Source organism: Sapajus apella, unplaced genomic scaffold (assembly GCF_009761245.1).
Source record: "Sapajus apella isolate SASKATOON/1434 unplaced genomic scaffold, GSC_monkey_1.0 scaffold184, whole genome shotgun sequence".
NCBI lineage: Eukaryota > Metazoa > Chordata > Mammalia > Primates > Cebidae > Sapajus > Sapajus apella.
Window position 1 is genome coordinate 927,213 of NW_022437124.1, and position 24,534 is coordinate 951,746.

Below are 24,534 nucleotides of genomic sequence, written 5' to 3' on the forward strand. Positions count from 1 at the left end.
TATATGAGTACGGAATCTGGGACCATCTAAAGAATTAATACAGTTCAACACTTAGCATTTATAATTATGACCATATGTTATAAATAACATTTTAGTTATACATTTTTTAATAACATGCAGTATTGCTTAATATTAGAAATATTTTTATCTTAATTAGTTTTTAAAGGCCTTGTATATTTAAAAGGGCAACCCTCACTTATTTGGAAAATTTGGTTTTGTGGCATGCTTTATTCCATAATTGTGCCTTACAAATCAATTATTTTGTATCTCAAATTTTTTTTATTACTTCAATAGAGATTAAATCTTTACAGTAGCAGAGATATGCCACAAATACCTCCGTAGATTAAGGTTAGGGAGTGTGAAGTCTGAAAATATAATGGTGGGAAAAGTTGAATTTTCCATGATAACTTTATTTTGGGGAACATTTGAGAATATTCATTGAAACCTAGTCAACTCATATATTTGAAGGCAGCTTACAAAGCCATGCTTTGGTGGAGCAGTAATTGACTGGGGAACTGGGTTACAAGATGAAAGCACAGACTATAAAGGTTTTTGTATAATCAGCACTTTTGAGTTCACAATGCTGTGAATTCTGTGATGACTGGTCTTTAGTAGAGCTGTTAAGCTTATAGAAGAGAATTGCACTAACAAATTGTCTTACCTTCCACATGAAAGGTTGTGATTAAACTGTTTAATACCTAGTATCTTACCTAGATATAGTTGTAGAAAGCCCTTAGTAATTTTGTTGAAATTACTGCATTTACATTGAGGTGTGGATTGTCAGCCAGGCTATTCATTCTTTTATTCATAGATAATTTCATAAGTGTGTCCATCAGGGTAACTTAGATTGTTCCACAGTAACAGTGACCCTTTTTCCCCAATGTCCATGGCTTTCAGCAACAGTGGTTTTGTGACATGTCCATTGTGTGCTGGTATATAACCTTCACTCCGGGAGGCAGAGCAGCCTCTAACTAGAACATTCGCAGTCATATAGCAGAGAAAAAAAGATCATGGCAGTGCATATACTGGCTCCCAAGGCTTTTCTCTGGAAGTCATACACATCATTTCTGCTCGTGTCGCCCTGGCTAAAGACAGTCACATGGCCAAGCCTACTGTCCATGGCGTGAGGAAGCATCATTCTTTAAAAAGGGGCAGTGAATACTAGGAAACATTGGAAGAGTCAACACTGAGACAGAATAACAGGAGGAGAAATATATTTAGAGTAAGTTAACAGTATTTTCTCAGCAAAAAGTGGACAGGAATGTACAAGCTTAATTTGTGGCACTACATGGAATCAGAGTTGTTTGAGATGTCTTACATCACACAGTCTACCAGAATTCTCTTTCCTCTTATTTTTCATCTTCTCAGATAGAAATTTTAGTTGTTTTGACTTTTCTTCTCAAATAGCCTTCAATTATCCTGTTTTAAAACATTTAAAAAAATATGCCAAATATTGACAGATTTTTTCAGATCTCTGTACATTAAATATTATTGAATATTATGTGGTTGAGCTAAAGCACTAGGATGCCCTCTGCTCTGAGATTCCATGAGTCCCTCCATAGAATATGAATAACGATCATTACGTGAGTGTTTACTTCACATCAGCCTAAGTGCTTTACATATGCTGACTTATTCAGTCGTTTCATCATTTCTATTAGGTAGAGCAGAATACACAAAGTGTTCGGATTCCATCTCGGACTCTTGAATACCATAATTCTCAAACCCTTATCATATAGTGTTGATGCTACCTTATTATTGAGCCGTATGATTTGATCCACATACTTTCCTCTGTAATAGCAAGGGGACGTGTTCAGAGGTTATAGCCATTTCATTTTGTAGTTTTGTCTTTAACTGTTCTGATACGTGGCCTGAAATAGGTTTGTGGTATGGACGTAGCAGCTGAACAGGCTGTTTGTAATGCAGGCTTCATGCCATTTGGACTTTTGTGCTGTTTTAGCTCAACATCACATCACAGCCTTGTTGCATATGAAACCTGCCACATCTAAAAACATCGCCAAATGCAGGTATTCATCTCTAGCATTTTGTGCCACCCAGTGGGAAAGTCTTTAAATTGGTGAGAAATAGACGTCTTCTCTGACTTCCTATTTTTAAAAATTCCAAACATGGAGTTTCTTGAAAATCAAGAGGTAAAACACAATGAATTCATTTGCTATGAAGAATAGCAATGAATTGTTTTATGAACTAAATATTTCTTCACCTCACTTAACTGGTTCCTTTAATGATATTGGATTTATGACTTTAGATTTTGGACATTTATTCATTTCTATTTACTTTTAAATTACTACTGAAAATATGACTGATTTGTAGATTTCACAATCAATGATTTCACAGTCAATGAAAATATTTGATGAAGGTGTAACCACTTGTATGACTCTTGTGTTTTTTTCAGGAAAGGAAAAGAAGTACCTCCATCTTTCAAGCAATTTTTTAGTAGTTCTCTGGCTTTGATGCACATCAATCTTTCAGGCACAAAACTGTCTCCTGAGCCCTTAAAGTGAGTGGTTATTTCACTTTCTCCAGAACATTTAAAGTTCAACTTGTTTTCACAAATGTGCTTGAGGGAAGGGAGAAAGATATATAATCCAAAGACAAAAAACACAGATGAGAATGCCTTTTTACTCTGGGGCAGAAAAATAAATTAAAATTGTAAAAAATACATTGTGCACTATTGATATTATTGCATCTTCTGAGAAAAAACATCTTTTGGTTTGTGACCTTGGCAGGAGTCACTGATCTACAGAGGTTGTACTCCCAGATACTTAATATTGCTTTTAACCTCTGTTCATTGAATTTTAGGCATATTTGTGTGCGTGTGTGTGTGTGTTTTAATTAGCATTTACTCTGAATCTTTCTACTAATAGTAATAAACTCTAAACACATTGTATGTATGCAACCAAATGAATTTTCAGCTGCTTTGGTTTCTGAATTACTGAGATTAGTATGGGCTATTTGGCACTTTTATTTGACAGCCAACTTCTGGGTTAATATCCCTAGTGTAGGTGTAGTGGTGAAGTTAAACTTGTTAGCTAAATTGGGATTTGAGAATAATTTATTAATCTTTTTTTTTTTGAGACGGAGTTTCACTCATGTTACCCAGGCTGGAGTGCAATGGCGCGATCTCGGCTCACCGCAACCTCCGCCTCCTGGGTTCAGGCAATTCTCCTGCCTCAGCCTCCTGAGTAGCTGGGACTACAGGCACGCGCCACCATGCCCAGCTAATTTTTTGTATTTTTAGTAGAGACGGGGTTTCACCATGTTGACCAGGATGGTCTCGATCTCTTGACCTCGTGATCCACCCGCCTCGGCCTCCCAAAGTGCTGGGATTACAGGCTTGAGCCACCGCGCCTGGCCAATTTATTAATCTTGAGATTTCTGTTCACTATTGCCAGAAAGAGTCAAAAGTTTGTGTACAAGTTCAGTGAATTTGACTGTAGGGTCAAATTCTCTGAGTCTAAAGAAGGCATTTTCTGGCCAGGCACAGTGGCTCGTGCTTGTAATCCCAGCACTTTGGGAGGCTGAGGTGGGTGGATCACCTGAGGTCAGGAGTTCAAGACCAGCCTGGCCAACATGATGAACCTCTGTCTCTACTGAAAATACAAAAATTAGCCGGGGGTAGTGGCGGGCGCCAATAATCACAGCTACTGGAGAGGCTGAAGCAGGAGAGAACCCGGGAAGTGGAAGCTGCAGTGAGCTGAGATTTTGGTCACTACACTCCAGTCTGGGCAAAAGAGTGGGAGTCTGTCTCAAAAAAAAAAAAAGGTATTTTCTATTTTCAAGTAGTTATGACTACAAAAGTTGTCAGATATGCTGAAATGTATACATGGATTTCTCCCTTCCCCAGCTGACTGTAAATCAGCATTTAATTTTTCCCTTGTAATGTGTATGAAGTGTTAAAATTAATTTCTGCATTCATCTTACTAGAAAATTAAGGTTCATTTAATTTATAAATTACCTTTTATTTTTCTTTTTTATTTCTGTTTTGAGAGGTATGAAGTTCTTGATTTCATATAGTACCAAATGACCAATACAATGGATGCCTTTAAAAAAATAGATCCAGTCAAGTGCTTAAAAAAAGTCTGATGTTATGTTACAGCAGGCTTAAAAAATGTTGAGTTAACATATTAGGGAATCTCTAAATGTAACAGCCACAAGTAATAAACATCTCATGATTTTTTCTTTGTATGGATATTAAGAAAGCTATCAGAATAGTATTCTAAAGTTTTTTTATAATCACACTCATTTACTTATTCATTTAAGTAATATTTACTGAGCATCTACAGTGTGTCAGATACTGTGATGCCACAGTAGTAAGCAAAACCAGAGAGGGTCCTTGTTCTGGTAATGTATCAGCAGGAAATTAGCACATTCAAAATAGTTTTCTATTTTTAATTCTTTCAGTATTGTTGACTTTTGCATAATATAGAATAACATTTCCTTGTTTAATGTATCTGATTTTATGGAATATTTCACATTGCAACAAGGCTGGACTTACTGTGCTTTGTTGTACATACATACTGTAAATGTTGTGCTTCAAAGATACTTTGTAATTGTTTAATCTTGGACCTGATGTTGTTGGTGTGAATGCTTGATAGCATTAAATCAGTAGCCTCTTCAGCTCTGTGTTTTAATCAGTAAAAATCTTAATACAGGGAGAAAGGCTTCATGGCTGAAGATTGTGTAAATAAAATTCTGTGTATACATTTAATGCGATATAATTATTTGATAAGACAACACAAAACTGATGTTCTCAGGTTTACGTGTGAGAGGGTGAGGATGAAAAGGAATTTGCACAGTACTACCCTAAACTAGAAACTGCCCTGGGTGCTTACATATGGCCTGTCACTTTTAATGTTGATGACAGTGATGAGAAGTTGGTATCATTACTCCCATTTTACACTTGAGGATATTGAGGCTCAGAGAAGCTAAGTAACTTGCTTTAAATCACTGTTGGAGGTTGGATTTCCTGGGAAGCCTACTTTGAGATGGAGCTTAGCAAGTAGGCTATTTATAAGGACATTCTCTTGGGATTCCCACCTGTAGAGAGGGATGGGGAACAAGCAGGATCAGACAGAAGGGAGAAGCTGCTCTGGGAAGGTCTTCCAGTGAAGAGGAAGAAGGCAGAGCGGGTTCTGGGAAGTGCCTTGCAGTGTCCACTGCTCCCAGCCAGCTGTCATGGGCTCAGCAGGGTTTCCTACCTCATTCTGCCTTCACCTGCACCAACAGGGGCAGAAACCCTTGTTTCTTGAAGGACTAGTAGCTATAAGAGAATAAACTAAAGCAATCTAATTTCTTTTGAGAGAATGCTTTAAATTTGGACATAACAATATTTTTTCCCATAAGTTTTCCTTCTATTTGAGATTCTTTTACAGGCAAATTAGGGAAGTAGAGTGTTTTGTGGGTGGGGTTGGGAGAAGCAAGGCAAAGAATATGACTCCTTACCTCATTATTGCAATTTTCTTTTGAGGCCTTTTTTTGGTCCATGTTAATGTATTTCAAGGGGGTTTCGAGAACGTGGCGATGCTGTTCTTTGGTGTTTTCTAAAATCGCCAGAATAGCCTGGTTCACGTGTGTCCCAGGGATGCTCCTTGCTCCAGCATCACTCAGAGTGCAGCAGGAGTTCCTTCTCACTGCTCATTCTTGGTCTTTGGTTTCCCCTCCCCCAAGCCTTTCTTCCTGGACATCCCCTTTCTCCCTGCCGTGTGGGACCCCTTCTCCATGACCCCATCCTTCTGGCTGAGTATTTTTCATAAACCTGTTGAATGTGCTACCCTGAAATGATAACTAGTGCCACTGATCTAGAGCTGTAAGAATTAAATACAAATTGTTCTCTTAAGCAATGTTGCAGTAGTGATTGAGGATCTAGACGACGATTGTTAAGGCAGTCTTGCCATCATTAGGTTAAAATAAACAACATATTTTGCTATAGAATGTTTCCCCAGTGCCCACTATGCTTTATTGTGTTTGTTTTTCTAAATTTTATTAGAGGCAGTTTCCATGTGTTATCCATTTTTACTAGTCTCATAAGTTGTTGCCTCCTAATCATTGGCCTTCTAGAGTTAAATGTCTTAAAGCATATCATTTGTTTCCTTGGCCTTAATTCACACATGAGAAAAGTAAGAAGTATTTTCCTTCGATCTCTAAGCATCATAAAAATGCAATGTTGAAATATGTGTCTAAGTCCTAGAATCTCAGCATATTTTGGAAATAAAAGGGACCTCTTTGGTAATATCCTAAGCCTCATTTTACTGATGAGAACTTGAGACTCACGAAAAGTGATGTGCTTAAGGTCATTCAGCCATTAGTCACTGAGCTGGGATGTGAGGACTGGCCTTTTGGTTTTCAGTCCCCAGACCTCTCAGTGACTCAGGACTGCCCCCATGAAAGAAAGGGGACATACCTAATTTTTAGGAAAAGAGAAGCAATTTAATAAGTAATTGTAATAGGTAACAAGTACATAGGTGAGATATACCCAGCCTTTCTCTTAGGACAGTGTTTTAGAATAAGGTGAACTAGTGAACTGAATTTAAAAAGTGAAAAGGAAGGCACTCACCTTCATCCTCCTGAGGGGGTCAGGGAGTGAGGGAGGCAGCCAAGCCCCCCTGTGTTCCAGTCCACTGCTAGAGTTCTCTCCTAGGAGATACAGCCAGAGAATCACCGGCAGAGACGATCTCAGGGACTTGGGCATAAAATAATTGCCTACCTTCCCACCTCACTCTTACCCTAGAGTATTTTTGGGGTATGCTTAGTGGAGGTCGTTTCCCTGGGAACCTGGAAAACAGGTCGTCACCCCCAGTTGGTGAGTGCCTGGGTCTCACTTTTCTAGCACTTACCCCGGCAGCCTTGTGTTAGAGTCATTGCCACACATATCTGCTTTCCTTGCTTGAGAGCAGGAACCATCTTATGCTCATCTCTGTGTTTTTCACAAAGTCTGATTTAGGGTCTTCTGTCCACTTAGTGTAGTTTAGTGGTTGTGTGTGCATGTGTAAATTTTCTGTTTCAAGCTTGCTTGTTGGTGTTGGATTTTATAGGACCGACTTGTAAAGTGGATCCAAGTAATTAGTCTAATCTCCTGAGTTTGCAGATGAGAACATTTCTTTTCAGAGCAGTGATATGATTTGTCCTGGCTCAGCAGGTAGTTGGGTAGTTGTCAGGGTTCTGGACCCAAGACATGTGCCTTGTTTTATGCCCTTGTCCACCTGCTACTGTAGGTTGTTTAGTAAACTCATTTAGATATAATTTCACATCCTGGGATGCTTTGGAGTCTGACTTCCTCAATTACATATTCCTTAGGGAAAACTAGCTTTACTTTGCAACTCTAATAACAATTGCTTAATAATCTTCTAAACATTATTAAAGCTGTTCTTAAGCAGATGCAGGTGGGAGTTCATCGGTGATGAGCACAATTTAATTCCAATATGCAATTAGGTGTGCTGTTGGTTTATTTGCATAGGAATGGCAATCCTGCCAGGTTTTACATTTATGATGGGCTCAAGCTGCCTGTCAGGCAGAAGAATGCTGCAGAGGCAGTTTTTTACTGTTGTTGTGAGGCAGAAATGCAGTTGGCATTTTAAAAAAGTAAGAGGGTGCTTGGTGCTTGATCTGTGATTCAGAAAAGGCATTCTTCTTTGTCTAGGCTTTATTCGGTGCGCTTACATTTTTTCTTTTGAGCAATGTGTGGAATGTGTATCTAATGCGCGTGTTTCCTCCCCTTAGGGCGCTGTTATTGGGCCTGGCTTGTAATCATAACTTGAAGGGGGTTTCTCTGGATCTCAGCAACTGTGAGGTAAGAACACCCTTAGATTATGTACTGGAATAGATAATAGCCTCAACCGCCTTGTGTTTTTCTTGGATAAAGTGTGGTAGTGTGATTCCACGGGTGTGAATGAAGCAGAAAAATACATCATACAAAAATACATCATACAAAAAATGAGAAAGCTTTTTCAGTATGTTTTTAATGATTTTGGTTTTGTTGTTCTATTCTTGGTGCTGGATGGCTGAGTATTTTATTTAAATCCATAGACTCGCTTTGCCTTCATGAAAAGGAAACGTACAGCATTTGTTGCAGGGGACAAATGTGTATAACCTAACTTGGATTTTGTAGATCATGAAAGAGAATGGATGTCTTATCTTTAATTTTACTTTTTCATATCTTGATTTAAAACAAGAAAATTAACATACCTCCAGAAAGTATGACAGTTTCAAACACTTCCTTTCAAAGAACTCATAGAGAAGAATTCAGACCAAAGTGTCCATATTTTACAGGGCACCTAAACTTTTACTATCTTGAAACTTTTAGTTTGTGTGACTAGTAAGAAAATACCGGGGTGCAAACTATGTGGCCTGTTCAGAGCCTGACTTAAAACGTCAAGCTTGATCTCTTCTTCTCAGGAGAGGAGGTGGAAGTCTCCTCATTCCTGTTCCCCAGCCTCACACACTGTTCTCTCTTCCCCAGCACTCCTGCCGGGTCTGTCTTCCTCCCCAAACCTCCCTCTCTCAGAGGAATTAGCTCACCTGCAATCTCCGGCATATGTGCAGCAGCCTCCTCGGCTATGCGGTCCTGGATGAATTGGTTAATATCACTAAATCTCAGTTTCGGTGCCTGCAAAATGGAGATAATAGTACCTCTCCCAATGAGTTGTTATGAAGTTTAAGGGAGCTCCTTTTGAAAAGTGCTTCTTAGGGTATCTGGGAGCCAGAAAACTTGTTTGCTCTTGCTGTTTTCCTGTCTGTCTGCCAGTGTCTTCCCTGGCTGCTTTAGCCCTTTGTGATCTTGTTCTTTTCTAATTGTCTAGCATTTAATGATAATAGCATGCACTTGGACACCAAAGTGCCAATAATACCTTGCACAGTTATTAAATTAACTCCTGTATGCTTGGATGTCACTTTCTGGAGGGCAGTATTTATGTCATACTTTATTTCGTATTTCCCTTATCTCCTAGCAAAATGCCAGGCAGCAAGCCAATACTAAATATTGAATGAGATTAATACTTTGCCTCTATGAAAGTTCTAGAAATGGACAAGTCTGAAGTTGTACCATATAAATTGTTAGTGTAGTGTTTTTTATTAGTTCCAAGTGGGAGTGAACACCAATTATATGATTTACTAGTCTTGTTGTTTTGAAAAAAGTAAAGCAAAAAAAAAAAAAAAACGAAAAAACACATTTCAAAAAAAACCAAACCGAAACAATAGAATCCTAAAAAAGTAACTTTGCATTGTGGAATTTTCTTTTTTATTCTTTTATTATTATTATTATTATTATTATTATTATTTTTGAGACGGAGTCTCACTCTGTTGCCCAGGCTGGAGTACAGTTGTGTGATCTCAGCTCACTGCAACCTCTGCCTCCCGGGTTCAAGCGATTCTCCTGCCTCAGTCTCCCCAGTAGCTGGGACTACAGGCATGTGCCACCACACCCAGCTGCATTGTGGAATTTTCATATGCAAATTAATGATTTTTCATTTATAAAAACAGACTATGAAGTAGAAACCAAATCTGGTAATATGAATTAATTGTTTACCAGCACTTTACTGAGGGGCATGCAAGTGATAATTTTATTTTTAATTGGGGGAGGAGCGAGAGATGAAGGAGTGGAATAGGCTATTATGTTAAGAAAAAAGAAGTTGGTGTCAACTTGACTGCTGTATCAGTCAAGCTACTAAATTAGCAATAACTTCTAATATGGTTTTACCATCCTGATTAAATCATGACTGCCACCAGCCTAGCATCTTTTTTTCAGTTCTGCGATAAAGCTGAATGGGCATGTGATCATCTGGTTCCTTAATTATAGATAAACTGAGGTCTACAGAAGTGGAAATAACCTAACTCACCAGTGGCAGATCCACAATGAAAATACTCTGTCCTGATTCTCTGTTGCTAATAGTGATATTGATTAGACAACTAAGTATGGCTGGGCATTTTCTTCTCAAATAAATTGGCAGGGGCCATGTGTACAAAGACTGCTCTAAACCTTGTTCCTTAAACACCTTTGTGATCTATTGGGAATGACTTTCAGATAGTTATAGTAGATGAACCATATAAAACTGATATTTTGCATGTCAAAAATTATAGACAATTGGCAGTTTCATAAAGTTCAAACTAATTACTAGTAGATTTTATCTTTTATAATCTTCTTTTTAATGAAGGCAGGAATTCAGGTCAAATGCTTAATCGATGCATCATCATCGATGATGGGATTGAACAATATTATCCTGACAATTCCGACTTCATTTTGGCCTTTCACTTATGCATTATGTAATAAATTAATGCTGCCAACATGGAGAAGTCTTAAAAATACTGTAGTACCATTTCCCCCCACCGCATTATAACTTGAATCACAGTGCTGGTGACCACATTTACAAAGTCACATGTTACTGCTGCTCATGAAAGTTGGTAACACACAAAATTATTTTTCTAAACTATGTTATAGTGTTTCATCATATTTTGTTTCTTAGGCCTAGACGTCCACATTTAAGTAGGTTTCTGTTTGCTTCTTTTCATGGTATGCTAAATCTCCCCCCAAAAGTGTTTGGATTTCTAATATAATTCATGCTAGAATGCTTGACGCTTTGAGTGTGAACTGTTTGAGTCTTTAATCATCTGTATTTGATATTGCAGAGTTTATGTAATCCTTTCAGAAACAAGCTCTTACTATCATGGAAGTTTAAAATCATGAATATGTATATTTTCTTTCTACCTGTTCTCTGTTTAGTTACAAACACTCTCCAATCTTAGCTATACCATCAAAATCATAGCACCTTCAGCCCTTAACTTTCCCCGATGATCAGATAAATCTAGTCTTAAAATCCAAAAGGTGGTGAGAAATGATATTTCTCCTGGATACCATTGTCATCTTGGGAGGTTACTTTTCTGAGGATGACTTAATCAGGATGACGGGCTGGGAGACCTGGGACGAGTCAAGGTCCACAGCATCCTGCTGGCGGGTGTCGTCCCACAGTTTCTAATGTGGGCTCTGTAAGAGCTCAAAGCTTCCTGTGGGTGCCCCTCACACAAGTCCACCCCAGCCCGGGAAACAGGAACTATTGTGAGATACATTGAAGTCTTCTGATATTTATAAATAGGTGATTAACTTTAATATAAAACATCTACTTTCCTTCCTTTATATCATTTATATCTACTGTATAGAATTTTTGTTCCAGATTTATTTCTTCTCCTAGTAGGGGGAATAAATCCAGTGATTGATTTAAAAATCAGGTTAGTATGAGCGTTGTAGAGGATAAATGATGGTAAAAGATGGTGGTTGAGATTGTTGGAAGGAGGGGGAAAAACAGCCTTAAAGTAGGAAGGAAAAGTGTCTGGATAGGGTGCTTAGGATAACTTAAGGAAATTATTTTTGATTTTGCTATATGCTGGTGTCTTTACTGTTCATTCTCACCTTTCCTAATGAGTTGCCTTGTAATTCTTAGGGTATTCTTTATTCCCCTGAAATAGGCATTTCACACTCGTTAGTTTGAATGAGAGAGGAGATTTATACTTCATACTATTAAAAAAATGTTCCCAGTGGATATTTAGAACTTCTGGAATTGCTTTCCTACAATACAAACATCATCGTTATTCGGAAAATTAAATCTAAAATGTTGGTCTATATTCTTTTGGATCTGTGATAGCTAAGGTAATAAGCACTGAAATTCACCTTACATTTACAGATAACTTCTATATTTATAGGAAGAAACTTCTGCATTTCTTAAGGCATTTTGCATTAATTATATCATCACCTCTTTCTCTTTCCCGTGGTCTTTTAGTACTGAAAAGGAGTCTCTTTTGTATGTGAAAATGACTCAAAGTAGTTATGGGAGCCAGAAGAGTGAGCCAAGGGTGAGCACTTTGGAATCAAAAGGCCGGCTTTGAAACCTGGCTCAGTTACTTGGCTTATTAGGTGACTCACCTTCTTTCAGCCTTTGTTGCTCATCTATTGAATGGAGACAATAGTTTTCAGGGCTAGTGTGACGTCACTGTGCCAGCCCAGCGTACGTGAGCCATCGTCTGGGGAGTAGAAGGTTTTCGATGGAAGAACTTTGTTTGGAATGTCAGAATAGACAGCGTAGGTCACTATTAACCCTTCTGATAATGTTTATTTTTAGAAGCTTTATAAATATTCAATCTTAACCAAAACATTTTTGGGAATTGCTTTCAAAGCTGTTTTACATCTTTCAAGAAGAATTTACTCTCCTTAGCTTATTGGTGAGACAAATTCTTCTTGAAACCTGATTTTTTGACACAAGACAGTATTATACTTCATGGCCAGATTAGCTTCAGAATGGCCTGTGGCTGATCCGTATGCATTCTCAAAGGGTAAGGATTTAATATCAGTACAGATGTTCAGAGAAATGCCCTCTAGGTTAGTTCTAAAGGGCTTCAGAACCATTTTATATGGCAGTTGTGACGTTGGCATTCATGAGTATTCTTCCCATTTATCCATGTATCTGAAAGGAGGCAATGGATCTATGCATTCTTTTTTTCTTTTTTTCTTGAGATGAAATCTCGTTCTATCACCCAGGTTGGAGTACAGTGCTACAGTCTTGGCTCACTACAACCTGCACCTCCCAGGTTCAGCTATTCTTCTGCTTCAGCTTCCTGAGTAGCTGGGATTACAGGCATATGCCACTGGGTCCAGCTAATTTTTTTTATTATTAGCAGAGATGAGGTTTCACCATGTTGGCCAGGTTGGTCTGGAACTCCTGACTTCAAGTAATCTCTGCCTAGCTCGGTCTCCCAAAGTGCCAGGATTACAGGTGTGAGCTGCCATATGCATTCTTGTCTGTTTTTTAAAATCTTAGAACTTCGTAGTTACACATTAAGGGAAGAATTAGTAAATGCTGGGACTAAATTCTTCAAACTTAGTCTCCTTCCAAGTGAGAGACAAAAATCTCTAATACTTCAGAGAAGATGCAAAGGCTAATTAATTATAGCTGTGGCCTTAGTTGCAGGCTTGGGTGTGGGAGTTAGTTTCTTTAAGTGGAAACTTTTCTGAAGATGATCCTACAGTTTATTGCAATTGACGACGAGTAGAAAAAAGAGCACCAAATACAGACATTTGTAATGAGTTTTGCAGCAATGAAATAGAAACTTTTGAGGCAGTTTTATTCCATTTGATATTCATTCAGCCAACCTTGAGGCAAGTGTCATTGTAGTTCTCCTTACCTACCACTTCCCTGTCAGGCCAGGTATGGAATGCGGAATTGCCAACGTTTCACATGACAGGATGCATGTATGAAAGGATGCATGTATGAAAGCAGTGAATATCTCCAACTATTTCCACTTTGAAAACGACTGTGTTTGCCTGGGCACGGTGGCTCAGGCCTGTCATCCCAGCACTTTGGGAGGCCAAGGCAGGCAGATCACTTGAGATCAGGAGTTCAGGACCAGCCTGACTAACATAGAGAAAGCTGTCTCTACTGAAAATACAAAAAGTAGTCAGGCATGGTGGTACACACCTGTAATCCCAGCTACTGGAGAGGCTGAGGCAGGAGAATTGCCTGAACCTGGAAGGTAGAGATTGCAGCGAGCCGAGATCACGCTGTGGCACTCCAGCCTGGGAGACAGTGAGACTCTGTCTCAAACAAAAAACAAAAAGGAAGAAAATGAGTGTATTTATATACACCCTTCTTAGGTACTAGATTGTTACTTGGCATCAAATCCTGCTAGAATGTGGACATTATGAACTGGATGTTGTCTAACCATTTTTTTTTCTGTCCTTGGAGAAACCTATACCATTTAGTTTTATCTATGAAAATTTCCCAGAATAAAATACAATTTTAAAAAATTACTATTGGAACCCCTATGAAAGAATAGTAGATAATTTGGGGGTCATTTTATATTTTGCCATATCTTTTTAAATGAAAAATTATATAAAGGAAAGAAAGTAAATTATTACAAGTTTCCTCTTGATTTTAATTTTCCTTCCTGTCCTTATCCCCATTATGAATATTTGACTGTTAGATATAACTTTTTGCCTAGAATTATGAGTAAGATCAGAAATGTTCCACCTTCATTGAGTGAGAGGATACTACTCCCTTGAAAGAAATGTGATTTTATTTTTAACAGTTCAAAAGTATTCAACATTTTGTTCACATTTACTTCTTTGATCTTGCTTTCTTTTAAATAATGCTAGTGTGTGGGATCCAAATAAGGGTAATTTAAAAACCAGTTTTACATGCACACATGCAGACAGCCTCTAATTATGCAAATTCATTTAAAAGGATTTTCATTTACAGTAATGAAAAAGCTTTTACTGTTTTGGGAAAGCTTTAGCTTTGGGGGAATTTTAGACATTTAATAACCTGTGACTTTAATTGAACGTTCTTGGTAACTAAAGCTCAGTTATTTTCTTATCTAAATTTTTGTTTTGGGAGCAAATTTGAGTTTGAAGTATTTTTCCTGGCTCTTTGCTTTTTTATATTGAGTACCGATAGAGACCTTACCTGCTTCTTTATTCTTGTTGTGCTTACTGCTGATGATGTTTTTTTGTTTTTTCTCCTTGGGCTTTCATTAGCTTGGCCATTGTGTAAGTACTTTATGAATCAATTAGAATATATTGATACATTTGATTATTTTTTAAGCATTGAAAAGTATGTTTTGTATGTATATACTACAAATATCAGTAAGGAGTATGTATAAATCGAATTAAATACGTAAATGTTACCTATATTTTCTGTTTCTATAAATGGAATATTTTTATGTTACAGTGATACAACATAGAAATTTTCTAATAGAAATTTTATCAGCCAGGCGTGGTGGCTCACACCTGTAATTCTAGCACTTTGGGAGGCCAAGGTGGGGCAGATCACCTGAGGCCGGGAGTTTGAGACCAGCCTGACCAACATGGAGAAATGCCATCTCTACTAAAAATAGAAAAATTAGGCAGGCATGGTGGCGCATGCCTGTAATCCCAGCTACTCAGGAGGCTGAGGCAGGAGAATCGCTGGAACCCGGGAGGTGGAGTTGCAGTGACCCAGGATCGTGCCATTGTACTCCAGCTTGGGCGACAGGAGCAATACTCTGTCTTAAAAATTCTCAACTAGTAAATCACTATCAGCAAATATGAAATTGTAAAGACTTACGCATTTGTGTTTATCTTCTCAAAAACATGCTTTTTTCATGCTCTAAAAATCGAATTGTTTTTTGAGAAGTGTTTGCTTAAGTGAGTTCTTAGTATATGTACACATTTACTTATTCAGGTATAAACAAGCTGTGACCTAGAGCTGTGCTTTTCAAAACTATCTTTAGCAAATAAACTATGTTTTGGTTTGTTTTATAAAATTCCAGTCTATCATATACCAATACATTTATAAAACATAGCAAGAATAAAATACAAGAAAGATTTAGAAAGATACATGCAAGCCCCCAATTTTTATGATTGGATGCAACAGACCTAAAATTTTTACTACCAAGGTTTCTAAAAATGTTTATACTCAATTTCAATACATTTATAAAACATAGCAAGAATAAAATACAAGAAAGATTTAGAAAGATACATGCAAGCCCCCAATTTTTATGATTGGATGCAACAGACCTAAAATTTTTACTACTAAGGTTTCTAAAAATGTTTATACTCAATTTCTGTACATATTCATTTTGAGTAACAAGGTGCTGGGGAAGACGTACAGGTGGCATCATGAGACAGGCTTAATGGGGCATTTAGGTAAGCTGGAGCGCCCCTGAGAAAAGAGGCAGGGGTGGTGAAATGGACCTGGCACTCATTCCTGACAGTAGCTTCGCACACAGGTTAGGAGCCTTTCAGCTGTGGGGGTGGTACTGGTTTTCCTGAAGTATGTAGACCAGTCTCTTGGAGAGGTCTGCCTCTCTGTAATACTCTACTTCAGAGCTCACCTTGGAGTAATCTGTCACCGTATAAAGTAGAAATGGCCAGATATGGTGGCACATGCCTCTCATTCCAGCTACTTGGGAGGCTGAAGTGGGAAGATTGTTTGAACCTAGGAGTTCAAGACCAGCCTGAGCAACGCAGTGAAACTCTGTCTCAAAAAAGTAGGAATGGCTGAATGTAAACATACCAGCTGAGATTCTCCCAAATAAAAAGCAGTCTCAAAGATCTGCGCAGAACTCCGCTCACCACACAAGAAGCCAAAGAATTGGGCAAGTTTTCACCCAAGGAACCAGCAAAATACTGCATCCAAAATAGGGAAATGAAGATTCCTCTAATTCTTACACCAAAACTTAGACAGGTGGAAAATAGCACCTCATATTATGAGTTTATTGTCAAAATTTTTATTTTCCTACATGAGGAAAGGTTTTGCCGTGTTCCTTGGTTCATACCAATAAATGGTAGTTTATTTTTCCTCATTAGATAGTAAGTTTACTGAGCATAAGGGCCACAGCTGAGGAAATTCTGCATCCTTCACAGTGCCTTCTGCAGAGTAAGAGCTCAACAGATATTTGCCGAATGGAAAACACAGAGATATGGGTGCTGTAAAATATGCTTTGGTTTCATAGGAAAAGATGGAAAGTACTCTATTGGGTTTTTCCGGGTATCTTTTTCTTTTAAGTAAAATAGCAAATGGGGTGAGAATAATCATTTGCAGTTAGTTTTGCTCTAAAAAAATTATAATAATATTTTCTATTAATTCAACATTTTTTTCCCTCCATTGCTTGAAAGTTTTGTACAAATGATTTTGCAGTCATCTTTAGTTAGCTATTATCTGCCTTATTAGTGAGAACGCATGCTCATTTCTATAGAACAGGTAGGGATAGGTCCTTCCTGAAATGTTTGACGATCAAAGTAAGTCTTCAGTGTCTCCTTTGTTGTGGTGGAGAGTTTTTGTATCTTGGAATCAATAACAGTTAAATAAAACAGTAACTCTCATGTGTAAAGGAATTTATTAGATTTCCCAAAGTCAGAAATGAAGAAGTTCTTCTGGGTTGGTATGTATTGCTTTGCTAGTAGTGGCCTGGGTGGTGGTCATCTTGTTCTTCCGTGTTTTTTTCCTAATGGTTTTAGGATGTAACGTTGGATCACATGGTATCAGAAACCGCAGCAATGGCTTGTGATAGGGTCTTTCCCCTTTGATAATAGCTTCTTTGGAGTTGATAAGCTTTCACTTTCTCTTTGGTACTAAGCTTATTTTAAGACTGACTATCTTTCCTATTTTTATTTTTTTCATTATACCTCCAGTAGAGTGAAGACTTTACTTTGTGTTTGGTTTGTGTTTCTCTAGCTGAGATCAGGAGGTGCTCAAGTATTAGAAGGTTGCATTGCTGAAATACACAACATCACCAGCTTAGACATCTCCGACAATGGTAAGTCAGGTATTAGAAAAGAAATGAAAATGAAATATTTTTTGAAGCAAGTTAATAAGGGGAAAATAATCTACCCAAATCCAGACAATACCTTAATAAAAATATTATTCCATTTCTTGACTAATAGGGCTTTTAAATTTAACAATTGGATTTATTTATAAAATAAATCTGCCCCAGAGTCTTACTAAGTTGATTCCGTGGCTAACTATGCAAAGCCTGTGCCGTAAAACAACTCACTTATAAAAATATCACCAGTACATGATAAAGGTCTGAGCCCAACTTTGTGTATCCTTGCTGATAATAATAAAATTGTACTCTTGTTTATTTATTCAGAAGCTTATTTCACGAGCTTCCTTTTTGCTAATTGTAGTTTCATGTTAGTATGAACCTGTGAAATTTGTATAGACGTCTTTAACTCCACTTACCCCCCAGTGAACAGTTTGTTGGAATCTTCTTTCACAAAGTGGTGGGGAGAGATGAAACTTTCGGCCATTATTCATTCCCATTTCCTGCTGACTTGGCTTAGCCACTGATTGTATTAAGAGATTTAGATAAGTCTTTGTAGAGAATGAGTTTATCCCTGTGAAATAATAGGACATGAAAAGAGAGCAAAGAGTGCCTTTGTAAATAAAAGATTAGAATCCCAGGGCCCTCAGGAAGGTAAAGGAAGTCATCAAACTACATGTCACATTTGCTTAACTGTGTCCAGCTGAGAACTCATTTATACACATGTGTTTTGATTCTCTACTTACTCTGATTCTTTCCAGGTTTAGAATCTGACCTATCTACCTTAATAGTGTGGCTCAGTAAAAACAGATCAATACAACACCTGGCGTTAGGCAAAAATTTTAATAATATGAAATCCAAGTAAGAGTTTTGAATTTTTTTATATGACAATGATGAAAATAACCAGCCTCCTGAAAGCTTTTGATTTGATTCCACTGTCCACATCTCTAAAATCTCTTTAGAAATCTGACTCCTGTATTGGACAACTTAGTACAGATGATTCAAGATGAAGAATCAGTGAGTATTATGTTAAACATTTTGGACTAAAATCTTGTGTTTGTTGCCAGTCTTATTGCTTATTTCTACTGGATTAGTGCTGAAATGCTTTCAGATAGTTTTATCAATGTGTATGTTTTCTGTTATTTTTTTAAAAATAGGATAAATATGCTTTAGTAAAATTATACAAGGTATTGAAAAACTCACTTTTTTACTTCTTTCAACTCACTGCCAATTTTTTAAAGGAAGATTGTAACTAATAGATAAAAAGAAGTATAAATTGACTCCTGAGTCTGTCTTCTAATTAGCCTTACTACTTCCTCACTTCAGCTAATAAACTAATCTGCAGGCATGAATTTTTATAATCTAGTTGACTTTATGACCTTATATAATGCTGAGAAATATCCTATTGCTACTTTGAATTTCATCTAATAATTATGCAGAATTATAGGAGACAAAATTTTCTTCCATCTTCAGTTGCTTCTTGAAGTCTAGTAGCACTCTGTATTTTTAATCCCCTTTAGTTGCTTCTGACCAAGGTTTAGTTCAGGGTAAAGAAGTTTAATTTCAAATAGTATCTTATTTTGCTGCCCTTTAAAATGCATTAGGTGCCAAAAAAGTTATTTTATGGACAAAATAAGAAGCACTGTACCATGAATCCATTTAATTTAGAACGGGTGTGTTACACCTTATACTTTACTGATGCTCTTTAAGATTTCATCCCTTTTTTCTCAAAGTCCTCTTTGGTCACCAGACTCAGCTTTTCCACTCCCTAAAACTCACATCAATTTATATTCCTACTATGAAGAGTCACATTATTCATGTTTTGTAATAGCTACTTTTGTAGGTCATGAGAGTGATTTTTATATTAATCATGTGGAGTATGTCACATTTTGAAAAAGTACCATTTTCCCTTCTGAATTTATACCAGGGAATAGCAAATTCTATTACAGCTGTAAGCTGACTTTTCTGTGAAAGCTAAGAGGCAAGGAGGGATGGACACTGGACTTTTCCTCACCTGCCCTTGCCTCCGTTTCTTTGGTGGGGCTCTGAGCTGATGGGCCGGAGAAAATTCTGTTCTCTTTTCTCTTCATTGTGGATATAATTTTCAACCTGTGGGCTAGAAAATGAATCTCATTATTATTTAATGAATTCAGCACTTCTCTTTACCCTCATTTGCTAATAAATCCCACATTTTGTTGCTCTTATTGTGGGTTATTGAAATTAGGGGTATAATTAGAATGTAATTTAGACTTCTCAGAGTTTATGCTGTTTGCTTTACATATTAATTTGACTTTATGTCACTCTGCCTTGTTTGAGTTTCTGATTTTCCAGTATTGGCCCAGTTTAACAGATTAGGGAAGCTAAAATTACAGAATTGTACTTAATATTCACCCCAAAATGTTTGTTTCTTAACACATACTTTAGGAAAATGTTTATTTTCATGAAAAGTATATAAATTTTATGTTTTGCTTATTATGTGAACTTCTTCAAACTGTATTTATAATTCTGGAAGTCTGTTACCTAAAGATGATGGTTAAAATATACCTAAAACCTTATTTGCAGATGATCAAGTTTGCTATGTGAATGTGAATTCTGTCAACTTACAAATTTGAATAGGGTGTCACTCGTAATGCTGTACAATGAAAAGCTTTTTATGTTCCTGCCATTGAAAAATAGATGGCTTTTTCAGAAAGCAATTACCTTTTATTTTTTTCTGCTTTTAAATGGTAATATGCAAAACAATTTGAAATGATGAGGAGATGAGTCTTGTGATAATAACAGTTTTACCAATACTTGGGAAAACTGGGATCATTTTTTGTTTTTTTATTTACGAGTTTTACATATGAAAAAGTAACCTCTTTGCTTTTTACATTCTGACCTTGTGTTTACAGAGCATGTTCTTTCCAGCCTATGGAATACCTTATTCACCCAGTATTGTACATTCTGTTCAGTTGAAAAACCTGGAAGCTGGTGGGTTCCAGTGTCACCTTTAGCTACAGTCAGTGGTTTTCAGGCTGCTGCATGCAGTGTCGTGGGAGAGTAATATAGAGGGGCCAAGATGACAGGGAGTTTTGTTCTGAAATACTGCATACGAACTCATATTGTAACTAGCAGAACAGAATGTATTTCTCCTGGGAGTGCCTGTAGCCAGGAGACTGATTCTCAGATTACGCATGTTCAGCTATGAAAAAGAAATAGTAAGATTTCAAATAGTAATGTTACACGGAAGTACAATAAATCAAGAACGGATGACCTTATAAATATGCATGCAATTCAGGCTGTTCTGTTCGCATTAATGACTCTGCCTATTATTTTTAAGTATTAACTGGGGTGTATTAGAATTTGAATATAGTCCTGGAATTGATGTTTCATGGGTTGGAGAGTTGGCAGTTTTCCAGTATTAGGAAGAAGCTATAATATATCATTTTCATAGTAATTGAATCAAGATTATTGAAATGATAAGACATGTGATTACATCTTTTTATTAAAGCATACTGTGTTTGTTTTTTATTTTAAACATGAAGTTTCCTGAGCCTGGAGCATTTTTAGTTGTCGTTCCCACTTACCTGTGTGAAAATTGAAGAAGCCACGCTAAAGCCACTTGAGTCTAAAAGTATGCAGACTTTTTTGGCCCAGGTTTTAATTGCCTTAGCACTTACCAGGCCATTTAACTGTTATAAATTTGATGCTGATTAATACAGCATTACCTTTTGATTTCACCATAAATGTATTAAGTTTGAAAGCCATGGTAAATTTGGATGGTAAGGGCAATAATATACTTACTGTGTCTTGGTACCAACCATTTGCAGAATGTCCTTGTTGGTATCCGAGTCTTGAAACTATCAACACCCTCCTTCTGTCTGCTGTAGCCCTTTGGTGGCTGAACCTCTCGCAGGTGTTGCTTTGGCAATCAATGTTAAGTGGTTAAGTGGACACAGATAAACCCCAGGCTGTGTGTGGGGGCTGTCATTTAGACCACCCAGGCACGCTTTGAGAGCTCCAGTCCCCCCGGGCCATTGTGGAACTTGGTCGTAGATTAACCCAGAAGCCACTTCTGTCACTACTTCCTGTAATATGGGGGCTACTTATGCGATAACCATAAGATAATTTGTTCAGTGTGGCTAGGACAATATAGAGCACTCCACGCAATCCTGGAGACGTCCAGATCTCCCAGGGAAGTCTGAGTTCTGACATTCGGAGCCACATTCGTTCAACCTGGTCTACCTGGAATTCTTACCCCACTTCAGTAAGTTATGGCTTAAATCAAGGAATGCAAACTCAAACGCCCACAGGGCTAGGAAGGCAACATAAACTAGGAAAGTGAATTTGGTGTAAATAGGAAGCTCTATTAATTTTTTATTATTATTATTTGGTCAGATACGGTGCAGAACAAACAAAACCTGCAGGCTGAGTGGCTTTCAGTATCTGGTTTAAATGGACAAACAGTGGGCTGATTGGGATTCACTATACAGCTTATGGTCTAACAAAAAGGTCACACAAGGCCTGGCACGGTGGCTCATGCCTGTAATCCCGGCACTTCGGGAGACTGAGGCCGGCTGATCACTTGAGGTCAGGAGTTTGAGACTAGCCTGGCCAACATGGTGAAACCTGGTCTCTACTAAAGATACTAAAACTAGCCGGGAATGGTAGCTGATGCCTGTAATGCCAGCTACTCGGGAGGCTCAGGCAAGAGAATTGCTCGAACTTAGGAGGCGGAGGTTGCATTGAGCCAGGATCACAACACTGCACTCCAGCCTGGGTGACAGAGCAAGACCTTGTGTCTCCCCCCGCCGCCCCCAACAAAAGCCATACAGGTTTAACTTAAACAAGGAATTATTTTCTGATTCATACTTAACACATAAAGTTAAGGCCAGGTGTGGTGACTCGTGCCTGTAATTCCAGCACTTTAGGAAGCCATGGTGAGAGGATTGCTTGAGCCTGGGAGCTCGAGACCAGGCTGGACAACATAGTGAGACCCCGTCTCCACAAAAAAATATTTTAAAATGAGCCGAATATGATGTTGCACACTTGTAGTTCCAGCTACTTAGGAGGCTGAGGTAGGAGGATGGCTGGAGCCCAAGACGTCGAGGCTGCAGTGAGTGGTGATTGTCCCTCTGCCCTTTAGTCTGTGCATTCTACACCAAGTGAGACTCTTATCTCAAAAAAAAAAAAACCAAAAGGGTGATCAAAAAGATCTGGGATAAGCTAACTGGGAGATGTGGTGTAGGTTTAGAAGCATGAAATCTGGAACCAGTACCTCTGAGTTTGAATCCTAGTTCAGGTACTTGTTAACAGTGTAACCTTGGTTGAGTCACTTAACTTTTCTGTTTGTTGGTTTGGGAAATGGGGTAATAGTGGCATCTAAGTAATGGGTGAGTGGGAAGATTAAGTGAATTAATACACATAAAAAGCTTAAACGGTGGTTAAACGTAGTCATTGTTCAGTAATTGTCAGGTATTAGTCTGGCTGGCTTTTATCTTGCATTTATCCTCTATTAGTATTTTAAGGTGCCATTTCACTTTATGTAAAAATAAAATGGATAAAAGGGTGACCATATTAAAGCTGAGAAATTTCTGTGTTATGTTTTTATTTATTTCATCCTATCCTCCGCTTAAAGCTGGTGTTTGTCAGCCTCTATGTGTTTCCCTGGCTTCCCTCAAAAGAAAAGTGATAGGTATTGAGCATTAAAACACAAGTTCTCCATCTTTTACTCCAGCGGTCCATTTTGCGGTAGAACCTTTGGTTTCTATCTGTGAGTGTCTTTTAAGTAGCACTTCTAAAATCAGACATGTGCAGTGGGTCTATCCGCTGTCATTCTCCATGAAATGGGCCGTGGAGAGTGGGTCCTGCTTTGATGAGACGGCTGAGTGCCACATGTCATTTGCTCCACAGCCTCTGCAGTCCTTGTCCCTGGCCGACTCGAAACTCAAGGCTGAGGTCACCATTATCATCAATGCCCTGGGAAGCAACACCTCCCTGACCAAAGTGGACATTAGCGGGAACGGAATGGGGGACATGGGAGCGAAGATGCTGGCCAAAGCCCTGCAGATCAACACCAAGCTTAGGTAGGCAGATCCCGCCCTCCCTGCTCATGAGGGAGGCTTGGAGCAGATTCTGAACTGCAGGCATTGCAGAGCTGCTGGGCCCAAGGGGACCTGAGCTTCCCTTGAGGCCAGCTAAGGAGAAGGGGTGACAGTGTCAAGACTTCTGTCAGAATAAGGAGAGGGTGTTCCCAAGTTTAGACAAAGTGATTCCTTGAGTCTGTTGTCTTACAGTTCTGTTGTAAGGTCGAACCTGACTGAGAACTGTCACGATTTCCTGTTTGACATCAGCGTTGACAGCTGACCAATGTATGGGTAAAGGCAGCAAGAATTGTGTCACTGCACTCTAGCCTGTGCATTCTGCACAAAGTGAGACCCTGTCTTAAAAAAAAAAAAGGTAAAATTAAACAGTGGTGATCAAAAATATCTGGGTTAAGGCAGCAGGGAGATGTTTTGTAGGCAGCACTAAGTGAGCAGAGCCCACACTTTGCTGTGAGCCCAAGGTCTTAACCCCCTTGCTCATCCCTGCCAATATAAAGACTTAAAAATAAGGGGCACAAAGGCCCGCTGGTTGAAATCCAGGCTCACACTGGGTGCTAGCTGTTTATTCCATGTTGCCTAAGCGTGGCTTTTCTGAAGGACTAGCTCCACTGTCGCCCGGTTGCCATGCATCATTCAGACAGATTGGAGTTGCTACCTAGGTCAGCAATCTGGTGCATGAAGAGTTAATTCACATTGCTCCTCAAGGGCTCTTTCATGGTGTTTTTATATTGTCTGGCATAAAAGTTGAGTTTTCTGTCTAAACTGAAGCCAAAAGCCCAAATCTGCAGCGGCTTCTTTGAAGGTCAGTGTGTGTAAAGAAGGTCACTGAGATTAGGAAGAGGAGGCGGTCAGAGCTGTGAGGCCGGCATCATCCGGACAGATAAAAGTTATTTTATGTGTCAGGGCGAACTCAAAAATCCCCAATACCTCTGAAGTATACACATTCTGAAGGTAAAATAATATTTTTCCCCCCAAATAGATTTTGTGTTTAAAAAACAAAGAATCTCCTGCTTATAGTAAGTGACGTTTTGCCAGCACAGTGAGGAAATTCCTGGATTATCAATTAAGCCATGTCAGGGAAATACTAAAAATGCAAGGAACTATGACAGATCCATTCTAGTGTTTTAGAAACACTAGTGTTTTACTGTTTAGG

The 24,534-nt window shown here is 38.3% G+C and overlaps 1 protein-coding gene across 14 annotated transcripts in view; it reads left to right on the forward strand.

Annotated features, from left to right (window-relative positions):
• CARMIL1 (capping protein regulator and myosin 1 linker 1) overlaps nucleotides 1–24,534 on the forward strand; it is a 346,698-nt gene that overhangs the window by 215,848 nt on the left and 106,316 nt on the right. For 11 of the 14 annotated variants that reach the window (XM_032268645.1, XM_032268646.1, XM_032268650.1 and 8 more), the window contains 7 exons: nucleotides 2,411–2,515; nucleotides 7,735–7,804; nucleotides 14,531–14,542; nucleotides 17,211–17,292; nucleotides 18,060–18,159; nucleotides 18,261–18,315; nucleotides 23,191–23,363. In XM_032268645.1, the coding sequence (XP_032124536.1) occupies nucleotides 2,411–2,515; nucleotides 7,735–7,804; nucleotides 14,531–14,542; nucleotides 17,211–17,292; nucleotides 18,060–18,159; nucleotides 18,261–18,315; nucleotides 23,191–23,363 (597 nt within the window). The remainder of the gene's footprint in view (nucleotides 1–2,410; nucleotides 2,516–7,734; nucleotides 7,805–14,530; nucleotides 14,543–17,210; nucleotides 17,293–18,059; nucleotides 18,160–18,260; nucleotides 18,316–23,190; nucleotides 23,364–24,534) is intronic. The other 3 variants (XM_032268652.1, XM_032268647.1, XM_032268649.1) reach the window with 1 other exon arrangement.